The 11,283-nt window shown below is 48.3% G+C and overlaps 1 protein-coding gene across 2 annotated transcripts in view; it reads right to left on the bottom strand.

The window, feature by feature from the left end:
• The window catches only part of SNORC (secondary ossification center associated regulator of chondrocyte maturation), a 20,470-nt gene extending 9,434 nt beyond the window's left edge, over positions 1 to 11,036 (bottom strand). For both annotated transcript variants that reach the window (XM_024216850.2, XM_024216851.2), the window contains exon 1: positions 10,769 to 11,036. In XM_024216850.2, the coding sequence (XP_024072618.1) occupies positions 10,769 to 10,841 (73 nt within the window). In that variant the 5' untranslated portion in view covers positions 10,842 to 11,036. The remainder of the gene's footprint in view (positions 1 to 10,768) is intronic.
• Positions 11,037 to 11,283: the final 247 nt, after the last annotated feature.

Genomic DNA, 11,283 nt, shown 5'->3' with positions numbered 1-11,283 from the left:
AAACTGGCCCGGCCCGCCAGGGTGCTTACCCTGGCGAGCCACGTGCCGAACGTTGCCGACCCCTGCTCTAACAGGTAATAGAAAGGTTCTTTATATAGTCAGACCAGATCCCAGTGCTACATGTCTCGTCTCTCCTGTGGCCATTGATGGCATCTTTAACACACGGAACATTGTTGGGAACTGCATTCATTGCACTAAGGATATTCACCGCTGCAGGACTTGCACAAAACTCAGTGCTAGATAAGTGAAAGAAGAACGGATTCTGACTCTGGTTTTAAAGCGCTTTTACACCCTCTAGTGATTTTTAAACCTTGATATAATCTGACAGACTCTGGATTAACAGTTTGTTAATTTCCCCCTCTGATTAAACACACTTTCAGTTCACCTACAAGACCAGGACAGTGCGTGTTACACATGATTTTTCTGCCTTGAACTCTTGTGGCTTCACTCTATTAGAGCTTTAATTACTAAAGAAAAATGCAACCTCTTTGCAGCTTGTTTTGGAGAAACACTAACAATACTTGTCAGTTTAGAGCATATACGAAAACTTACACACTCAGGAACTTAAGTAGCCATGTCAGAGACACATCAAGAGTCTGACAGACCTACCCCCACTTGGAACTGCTTAACATATCATCCTTAACTGCCTACTCTGGAGATAAGATACCATAGGATTATGCAATTATCTGAGACTCCTGCACTAATCAACACAAGAAGGCAAACTAAGGCTATGTCTACACTGGCAACTGAATGACAAAACGTGTCTTTCAGAGATGTTAAAAAAACATCCCTCCAAAAGACAAAAGCTCTGCCGACAACAAGTGCCGATGTGAACACTAACGCTGCTCATAGGGGTTGGATGATTTTGTTGGCAGGAGAACCGACAAACAGCGGCATCACTGTGCGCCTTTTAGCGACACGGCTGTAGCAACACAGCCCTATCACTAAAAGCTGTGTAGTGTAGACATAGCCTAAGTCAGAAGCAAGAGAGAACGCTGCCAAGTTTATCCCTCCTGAGCAAAGTACTAACCGTGTGTGTTAAACTAGCAGTCTGCTTTCCATGACTTGCCCTCACTTTTTCCCTCCCAACAGCCATGTCTTCAGATGCATCCTGTTCCCACTCTTCTGAAATAAGGCTGAACAATCCAGCCCCATGTGTCTACACTCATTCCCCACACAAAAATGAGAAGTGACCATTACTCAGATTCTATCCACTTTTACACTGTTACCTGCTGTTTGAGTTAACGCTGGATGTTCTGGCTTTAGCCACGACAAGGAGGCCCTTAGCTAGCAGTATTTTAACAGCATTTTAGGTTCACTTCTTTTATAACCCCCCAAACATGCTGACTTTGTGTTGGGTCTGAAGTCAATGAAATTGATATTTACAATAAAGTGTATCCAGATTCCAAGAACCAAAGGAGAAATTAGGATTTCTATTAGTCTCTCTGCAGTGCACACACTCGACAGAGCCTTTTAAGTTACATGCTTTTCTAGCTGTGTAGTTGACATTGTGAAGCCGCAAACTAATGATACAACTTAAGTAGTAGAGGATCTGATGTCACATGTGGATCTAAATGTGTAAAAAGAAAGTTTTGGTTGCTACTCTGCAGAAAAATACCTTAAGTAAAGTCCTCAGCTCACTATTTTATCACAAGAATGCCACCAACATTCATGGGAGATTATTATTAGTTACGTAGGGCTTGTATATGCTACTGCTGTACAATCCTGGATCAGGGCCCCATTGTGCCACTGGGTTGCCAACCCTCCAGGATTGGCCTGGAGTCTCCAGGAATTAAAGATTAATCTTGAATTAAAGATTGTCATCATGTGATGAAATCTCCAGGAATACATCCAACCAAAATTGGCAACCTTGTGTGCCAGGCATTGTACAAATCCCAAATACATTCTTTATATCTGTGAAGTAAAACAAATGCATTAAAAACTGCAAGGGATGCAAACCATTTATGAAAAAGGCTTAGAGTGGGCAGGGTATGTCTTTTTAGGCATCCAAGTATTGCATAAAATACATCCAAACTGTACCTCTTAGTAAGCCTGTAGTCTTCTCTGGGTTCTGGCAATACGTATTAACTACTCAAGCATCAGTCTTGTGGTCTGTATTGTCATTAGAAATCCCCATTAGAAACACAACCTTACATCAAATAGTTCAGGACAGTTTATTCTCTATGGGTAAAATCCATCGGTCTGCTGAGGGGCCAGCAAAATAGGGTTTGAGTGATGCACAGTCCTCTATGAAGGGATGAATGTTACTTTGTGGGAGACATTTCTCTGATACACTCCATGTAACCCCATTGAAACCAGCCAATGGCACCTGGTGCCTGAAGCCCCCAGGCATTTCATTGGGGTTGTAAGAGAATTTGGCATTATGCATACGCTTTTCCATAAAATCACCTGACAAGAACCCACACTATACTAATCTACTTCTCAAGCCACCACGTGGAAGGACTGATTGGGTATAAATGCAGTTTACCCTCCACCAGGAAGGTGAATGTAATACAACATACTTGGGCAGTATTGGTAGGAAAGTCTAAGTATTAAGGCTTAAAGTGGTATAACTATTACCTGAATAAAAAAATGTCACCCCCTTATGAATGGCCAAGTGGCAATGACTGTATTTGGTGGGGATCCAAGTCAGCCTTCACTTGGGAAGATCTCTCAGTATTGTGTGCTCTCCCTAGGCACATCATCTGCTAACCACCACCTGGGCTGCATAGTGAAAGGAAGGAAACTGGATTAGCTGAGGGTTCGGAATCATGAAGGTAGCTAAATACAGCCATGTACGTAATGACTCGTTATCCTCGTTTCCCAAAAGCCCTGGCATTTAAAGTGAGGTTACACAGAAATATGCATACTTCTCACGGATCAATACACTTGGTCTTTAGCTAGGTGCTTCTCAGTGCATCTGACCTCGAGGATACTGGGGTAACCACACCTCTTCAGTGAGTATGGCTTATGCTCCCAAGAGCATTCAACCCTTACCTACCCTCGCCACACCTGCATTTTACCAGGTCTGAGCTTAAGGAAGCTATGCTCCATTTAGAGTCTTCGCTCTGCCAGGCACTATGAAGGTTAGGAAGTATCAGTGTCCAAGTTCAGTGCGAAAGGTAGGGTTGAGTATGATCAGCATGTGTGACACTACAGCCATGCCTCTCACACAGCGATTGGATGGGGTGAGGAGATGGATCCCTCAAATCACAGCCCTTGAGGATAACCAAATATAGGATCTTTCCCTAACAGAGGCACTAGGGCCCCTGCAGACATGTCTAATAAACCTCAAGATCCGCAGTATCAAAAGTGGCTGACAGAGCTAACAGCATGGCTGTTTGACTTCTGTCCATTGCTGGGGGTCAGCCACCACAGAGACCAACAGACTCTCTCCCACATGCATTGCAACTTAGTCTCTGTGCCGCGTCTTCCCATCTGAAGTAGGGTGATAACGTGCTTCCCTACAACCTAGCGTGTTGTCAGGATAAATTCATTTCCTGTTGCTTTTTGTGGGGAACAGGTCGATCTGGGGAACTTCCCCACTTTTGGAAAATGCTGTTCACCTTGTCCGGGTGAATGAACCACTTGTGGTTATGGAAGGATCTGCTGAGATAGTCTGCCAGCTCGTTCTGAGAACCCGGGAAATAGGATGCTTCCAGGTGAGTTGAGTGGGCTATGCAGCTTGACTTAGGGGAGAGAAGTGAGCTCCACCCTACTTGTTTATATAAAACATTGCGGTCCTGTTGTCTGTCATCACCGCTGCACCTTTCCCTTGCAAGTGGGCCCAGAAGGTCTGGCTTGCCAGGTGGACCGCTCTCAGCTCTTTGACGTTGGTGTGAAGCGAGAGCTTCATAGGTCCTGAATTCTCCCAGATGAGCTCCCCACCCCAAATGCTGACACATCTGTGACCAGGGCCAGTGAGGTCTGCGGTTTGGCGAAGGGGACCCTCACGCATACCACCAGTGGTTTGAGCCACCACTGGAGAGACCTGAGAACTGGCAGTGGGAGCATAACCACCCTTTTCAAGCTGTCATGCCCCGGCTGGTAAGTTGACGCCAGCCAGGCCTGGAGAGGTCTGAGCCTCTGCCTCGTGTGATGTACCACATATGTACAAGCTGCCATATGTCCGAGGAGCTTCAAGCAATTCCTTGCTGTGGTGGTGGGGTATTGCTTGAAGCTTTGTATGATGTGCATTGTCCAAAAACGAGACTCTGGCAGGAAGGCTCTGGCCTGACCCGAGTCCAACACTGCCCCAGTGAACTCTATTCTTCGAGCAGGGGATAGAGTTGATTTGTGTACATTCAGGAGACCCAGCCTGTCGAAGGTGGATCTCATCAAGTTGACGTGTTGTTCCACTTGTGCTCTGGAGCAGCCCCTGATCAGACAGTGGTCGGGTACAGGAAGACCTGCATCTGCCTTTTTCTCAGGAAGGAGGCTACGACTGCCATGCACTTGGTAAAATCTTGAGGGGCTGCTGACAGGGCAAAGTGGAGGACTGTAAACTGATAATAATGGCTGTGGTTCACTACAAAGCTGAGAAAGCATCTGTGGGCCGGAACTATCGATATGTGGAAATGTGTGTCCTTGGAGTTCGAAGGCGGCATACCAGTCTCCCGGATCCAGAGATGGGATGATGGCAGTCAAAGAGACTGTGCAGAACCTCAACTTCATGAATCTGTTGAAGCCTCGCAGGTCGAGGATGGGTCTGACACACACACCCCTTTGGCTTTGGGGGATTAGGAAATATTGGAAGTAGAATCCCTTGTCTTTTAGCTCCTGAGGAACCTCCTCCACTGCTCCTGCAGCGAGGAGTGTTTGAACCTCCTGCATGAAGAGTTGCTCGTGAGAAGGGTCCCTGAAGAGTGACAGGAAAGGGGGGTGGGAGGAGGGGAGGAGCAGAATTGGAGAGAATATCCCACTTCTACAGGGCGAAGGAACCAGCAATCTGAGGTTATCTGGGACGAAGCACGGTAGAAGTGGGACAGATGATTCAGCAAACAGGGTGAAGGATCCAGCGAGGGGACTGGTACATCATCCCCAGGCATGCCTTCAAAAGGCTTGCTTAGAGGCTGATGACAGCCTCGCCAAGCCCTGGCCTTGACTGGGTGGTGGATGGGGAGGCTTACACCTGCCATTCCTGTCCTGCTTCCTGGAGAAGTCCTGCCTAGGCTGGGGAGGGTAGAAGCGTGGAGGGGGTTGGGGCTTAAAGTGTTTCCGCTGGGTGGCAAGGGTATGCAGGCCCAACGATTTCAACGCTGCCCAAGAAACCTTTAGGCCATGGAACTTGGAGTCTGTCTGCTCCGAGAACAGTCCCATGCTGTTAAAGGACAAGTCCTGAATTGTTTGTTGAACCTCTGGTTGAAGGCCTGACACCTAGAGCCATGAGCTCCTCCTCGTGGCTACAGCAGAGGACATGGTTCGTGTGGCCAAGTCTGCTGCATCCAGTGAGGCCTGCAAAGGAGGTCCGTGCCACTGCCTTACCCTCCTCTACTATGGCTGCAAACTCCACTCTGGAGTCTGACGGGACCAACTCCTTAAATTTCATCATGGAGTCCCATGATTTGAAATTGTATCTACTGAGGATTGCTTGCTGGTTAACAATCCGAAGCGGGACACCCCCTCCACCCCCGGTGGAGTACACTTTCCTGCTGAAGAGATCCAGCTTCTTTGAGTCCTTGGGTTTTGGAGTTGGGCCCTGCTCTCTTTCATTCGCCGCCACTACGACCAGCGAACCCAGCTGTGTATGAGTAAATAACAATTTGTACCCCTTAGAAGGGATGAAATAGTTCCTCTCCATCCCCTTCGCTGTAGGGGGGAATGGAGGCAGGAGTCTGCCACAAGATTTTCGTAGTGGCTTGAAATGTTTTAATGAGTGGCGATGCCACCCTGGATGGCCCCTCAGGGGTTATGTCCACCATGGGGTCCTTAGACTCGACCACCTCCTCAGCCTGTGGCCCCATGTTATGGGCCACCCTGCGCAACAGTTCCTGGTGCGCTCTATTATCAATGGGGGGCTGCCCAGAGGATGACGACGACAAAGCCCTAGGTGATAACGGGCCCTCCTGTCCCTCCAGCTTTCTGGACGCATACTGCTCGGTGCTGTGCTGTTCGGCACCGACAGCGGCCTCGGTGCCGGTGGGACCCGGACAGGGCTCTGTGCCTTGGACCGAAGCCATCTTAGTGCCTCGAGGCGGGAGACAGTCCCAGGGTGCTAAAGAGACGTGTCCTTCTGAAATTATGGACTGGGAGCCCCTGGAGTAAGTGCTCTGGGCCTGGTGGGATGCTCACTGGGTCTGTCCAGAAAGGCCATTGACCTGGCCCTTGCTACTGTGCCTGCTACAACAAAATCCCCACCTCCTGCCTGTAGCAGCGCCACTCTGATCCGTGCCAACTGTGCCTGGAATAGTAGGACTCCGCCTCTGAGTCCAATGACCGGGACCTTGAGCACAGAGACCACGGTGGTGCAAAGTGGGACGGTGCTGGAGAACTGTGCCGTGGAGGTGAGCGGTGCCTCATCGTTGTGGTCTTGCCTCTAGACTGCACCACACCTTGCTGTGCTGGAGGTCCATCTTGGCTGGCAGGGTCACCCATTGGCATGGGCTTGTGCCAGGTCCTGCACAGCTTAAACCCTTGGGATTGAGGCATGCCCCGAACCCCAAGAGGGGAGGGAATTGGGTTGGGGGAAAAGCCCCACATTTCTATCTAACTAACTAACTAACTTATTAAGACTAACACTAACTAATGAACTATTTACAGGATAATCAAAAGTCCAATCACTAGGGGCAACGCTTGCAGAGGTAAGTGAGAGACACAGCGATCATCACTGGTGTTAAGAAGGAACTGAAGAGGCGGCGGGTCGGCAGGAACCTCTATACACTGCCATGAAGGCACAACTCCGGGGGCTCCACAGCCGACCTGACAGGAACCACTGCACGCAGCATGCGCACACCTATACCTCTACCCCGATATAATGCGGTCCTCGGGAGCCAAAAAAATCTGTGTTATAGGTGAGGCCGCGTTATATCAGGGTAGGGAGAGGAACTGCTCCCCGCCCCAGCTCACCTCCGCTCTATCTCCACCTCCTTTCCTGAGCGCGCTGCTGCCGCTGCTTCTCCCTCCCTCCTTTCCAGGCTTGCCGCGCCAATCAGCTGTTTGGCCCAGCAAACCTGGAAGGGGGGAGGGAGGGAGAAGCAGAGCGGCGGTGGCACGCTCAGAGGAGGAGGCAGAGATGAGCTGGAGCGGGAAGCGGTTCCTCTGCGCCCCCGTTACTTGCTGCGGCCCTCCGTTCCGCCTCCTCCCACGAGCGCGCCGCAGCTCCACTTCTCCCCTTCCCTCCCAGGCTTGCCGCACCAATCAGCTGTTTGGTTCGGTAAGCCTGGGAGGGAGGAGAAGCGGAGCTGAGTGGCGTGCTCCTGGGGGGAGGAGGCGGCGGTGAGCTGGGGTGGGGAGCGGTTCCTCTGTGCCCCCCCTTACTTGCTGCGGCCCCCCTGCCCCAGCTCACCTCCTCCCTCGAGCGCGCCGCAGCTCCACTTCTCTCCCTCCCAGGCTTGCCGCATCAAATAGCTGATTGGCGCAGCAAGCCTGGGAGGGAGGAGAAGCGGAGCTGCAGCACGCTCGTGGGAGGAGGCGGAGCGGAGGTGAGCTGGGGCGGCGGGGGGGCCCCCGGGGAGGGCAGCAGCAAGTAACGGGCGGGCACAGAGGAACCGCTTGCGGTAACACGAATTCGGATATAACGAGGTAAAGCAGCCCCACCCCCCCGGAGCGCTGCTTTACCACATTATATCCGAATTCGCGTTATATCGGACCGCATTATATGGGGGTAGAGGTGTATTTGGAATCGACATGAGCAAGCACCTGAAGAACAGTTGGCTAGTACTTAGGGTTGGAGGTTGCCTTCTTGTTTAGCATGAAATATTGACCACTACAGGAAGTCAAGTCAGACTAGATGAGCAAGTGGTCTGATCCCAGAACGCCAACCCTTTGACCCTTCATGTGTGCAATGAGCTCTATGCAGGTGTTGGAAACCCTCAGAAACAATCTGATTCTTTACTCGGTCTTGCTAATCTCCTAATTTGCAATTAATGGAGGTTTATGCTCCATAAGGGTTTTCAAGGACATGCTTTAACAAAATGATATTTTATATATATATATATATATATATATATAGATATAGATATAGATATAGAGAGATAGTCAGTCAGTCCTCTGGTGCTTCTCCTGTTATATATAGCGCCAGAGTACAAGTCATCCAGGACATTTGGGCCAGCAGGATTTACAACATCTGCACCCTGGTCCGAGGCTGGCTTCATTTTGCACACTTTGGAGGGCTTTGCTATGGGAAGTGAGATGCCTCAACACAGAAGGGCAGGGGCTGGGTGAACTCTGAGGCCAGCAATGGGCTGTCCGGCCCCAGGTAGCCACAGTGGGCGTGTGGCCAGCATAGAGATGAAAAGAGCCCTTCATAGGAAGCACAAAGGGCAGTCTGTGATGCTTGGAGCTCAAGTGTGGAGCAGCACAGAGTGCGGTGGTTAGGCTGAATGTTAAATAAACTCGTTTACAAAAAGGCAGGGGCCGTGTGCATGCATATGCAGACCAGAGGACTGTCTGTACCCCTTCACCTCTGTCAGGGTTAGGCGGGAAACTTCCCTTTTATGATAGAACAAAATACAGAAAAAGTTCCACCATGCATTAAAAGACTTGATTTAGGGAGAGAGAACCCTTCACATTTAGTGCTGCAGCATAAATCTTTTACACTTTTCGTATCTTTAATGCAAACTGATTCCCGGATGCTCCAGTTTTAGATACCAAAAGAACTAACCCACCAGGGGGCTCAAAGCTGCAAGAGAAAATGCATTTGAGAGAAAGTAAGGACACACTGCTACAAGAAGATACATTCTACCAACACAACGCACGCTGTGGCAGTACAGGCACCATTCGATGAACCGTCCATTCTCTAGTCAGCTAGGAGGAGGCACATGGGGTATTTCATACAAAGTATACTATGAAGATGAAAGTAACAGAATAGTAGGTGATGGTCAGGTACAACGTAAGTGAAAGCCCTATTGTGGTTGGGTTAGTACAACATGCTCCTTATCCCAGACCTACTGGCTATCCCATGGGAGTTTTTGCATGGTAGGTCTGAGTTCCTGTATATATTGTATGGACTTACCTACATTGCTTTCTTGTGTACATGTGAGGTTCTAGCTCACTGAGGACGCAGTTTAAGGCACCACTGAAAAATAACATGCACTTGCTTGGTGGGGTAGATTCTAACAAGCTTAACTATTCTTTGGGGGAAGAGATCAGCCCCTGTTGTAATTTAGTTACCAACTGGAATTTAGGATGCAAATATTTAGTGAGCTACATATATAAATCATTTTATGAGAACACACAGATTGCAGTCACAATTTAGATGTTGTATTTCTTAGTTATTTAAAAAGAGTTCCTAGCAGCCAAGATCTTTTCATGAACTAAATATCAGATACATTTACTCTTCACTCGCCTCTATAGACATTGTGGTTTGATATTCTACAGGATTAAAGTTCTTGTGTGAAATCCCCCAAACACGAAAGGTTAGATCTACTGTACAGCAATTTGCCAGGCAGATGGTCAGAACAATCCTTCTATGCAAGGTGCCAAAATGAATTGTGCAGGAATGAATTTGCAGTGTACATCACAAGCCAGTGTAGCTCCAAGGCTTCCAATGTTTGGAATACAAGATAAATGCTTAGCAGTGTGTTTAATCAGACAGTTGCCTCCTACCTTGCTCCGAACCATCCACTTTGATGTTCCAACACAGTCCCATCTACACTTAGAGAGGGAAGTCTATTAGGAGAAGCAGTTCCGTAACATGGTCGCAATACACTGAGGCCAGCCCATGTGGCGGGGACTGTGGGCATAACATTGTTTCTTTGGTCATAAAAATCATTCAGGACTAGACAATCTTTAGAACAATTCTTAAATTGGTGGAACAGGGCTATGCCCTTAGTATGCACTGGCCAGTGAAACCATGTGAGATGGCCATTGAAAAATTGCTTGCAACAGTCCCATTCAAGATGGGGCCTTAGAGAGCAGGCACAAGTCTTGCTGATTGTTCTCCTCCCCCTGCACCCTCTTTGCTTTGTTTTTGGGCCTCACCAAGCTTTACTGAACCTCAGTCACAGTTTAGTGCATTCCCACCCCAGTTCTTAAGACTATACGCAGTTTTGAAGGAAAAACTCAAGTAACTTAAACCCGCCTATTTAGCTTGTCCTTTTAAAAATTCCTCTATTTGCATCCCAAACATTGCAACATTGTACTTGTGCATGGGAGACAGAAAATGAATAACCAGAAACTGGTTCATCTATTGTCATTGTCCAAGCTGTGTGAAAGTAGTAACCCAATGAAAGGAACTGAAACATGATTTTAACTTAATTCTGCTAGGATTCAGAGCATACAACTCTTCCTCTCAGCTGCAGAGATAACTGCTCATTGCAATCCAAACCCTCAGTAATTCTTATTTTGAGACTTGGCCTATAGTCGTTTTTAAAGAGATACAATAGACAAAATTCACTGTCTCAAGCTGCAGATCAAACTCTTCCCCTGTACTAGCTACTTGAATTCCAAAGATGACTTACTGAACTATGAGGAGGGGGTACTTTCTCTCTAGTTACTTGTGAAAATCTTTTGGAAAGAGTGAAGAGATGTGGGGAAAGGGAGAGAAGGTGGTTAATAAGCAACAGATTCCCAGTGCTTTGGAACTGTAAATCCAAACAAAGATGCTTACCTGTTAGAACAGCAGGGACCACAACTCCAGAGAGCATCAGCAGGACCAGGCGAAGGACGCTGTGATGAGGCATTTCTTCCTCCAGGAAGAGAGTGTCAGAAGGAATTCTTAAAAACTCTTCAAAGTAGAAAAGGCTTGGAAACTTCACTAGTATAATGAAACTTTGTCCAGTCAGATCACAAATCCCTTCCTATGGGAACGCAGACACACACAGAGTGCAAACACTCTGCAGAGATGCACGGCAGACCTCCCTCCTGAAGTCAGGAACAGCTCCACCCTCTAAACTTTGTGCCTAAAAATTCCTCCTCCAGTGCATGCACAGCTGGACGGTTGGAAATCAGTTACCCCTCCCAATTTGGTGAGTGCACTCTAGTGGTTCTTGGCTGAGTGCCCCACAGGATTCGGGACTATGTTTGAAATGCTTACCTTTGGGGTGTCCATCCCATGTCACACTGGAAATGAGAATACAACACAACTCATTACAGAAGCCACACCAAAAACAGGCATATGGTTCG

This window comes from Terrapene carolina, unplaced genomic scaffold (assembly GCF_002925995.2).
Source record: "Terrapene carolina triunguis isolate 2854851 unplaced genomic scaffold, T_m_triunguis-2.0 Scaffold88, whole genome shotgun sequence".
Classification (NCBI taxonomy): Eukaryota; Metazoa; Chordata; order Testudines; family Emydidae; genus Terrapene; species Terrapene triunguis.
This window is presented reverse-complemented; position numbering and strand designations above follow the sequence as displayed.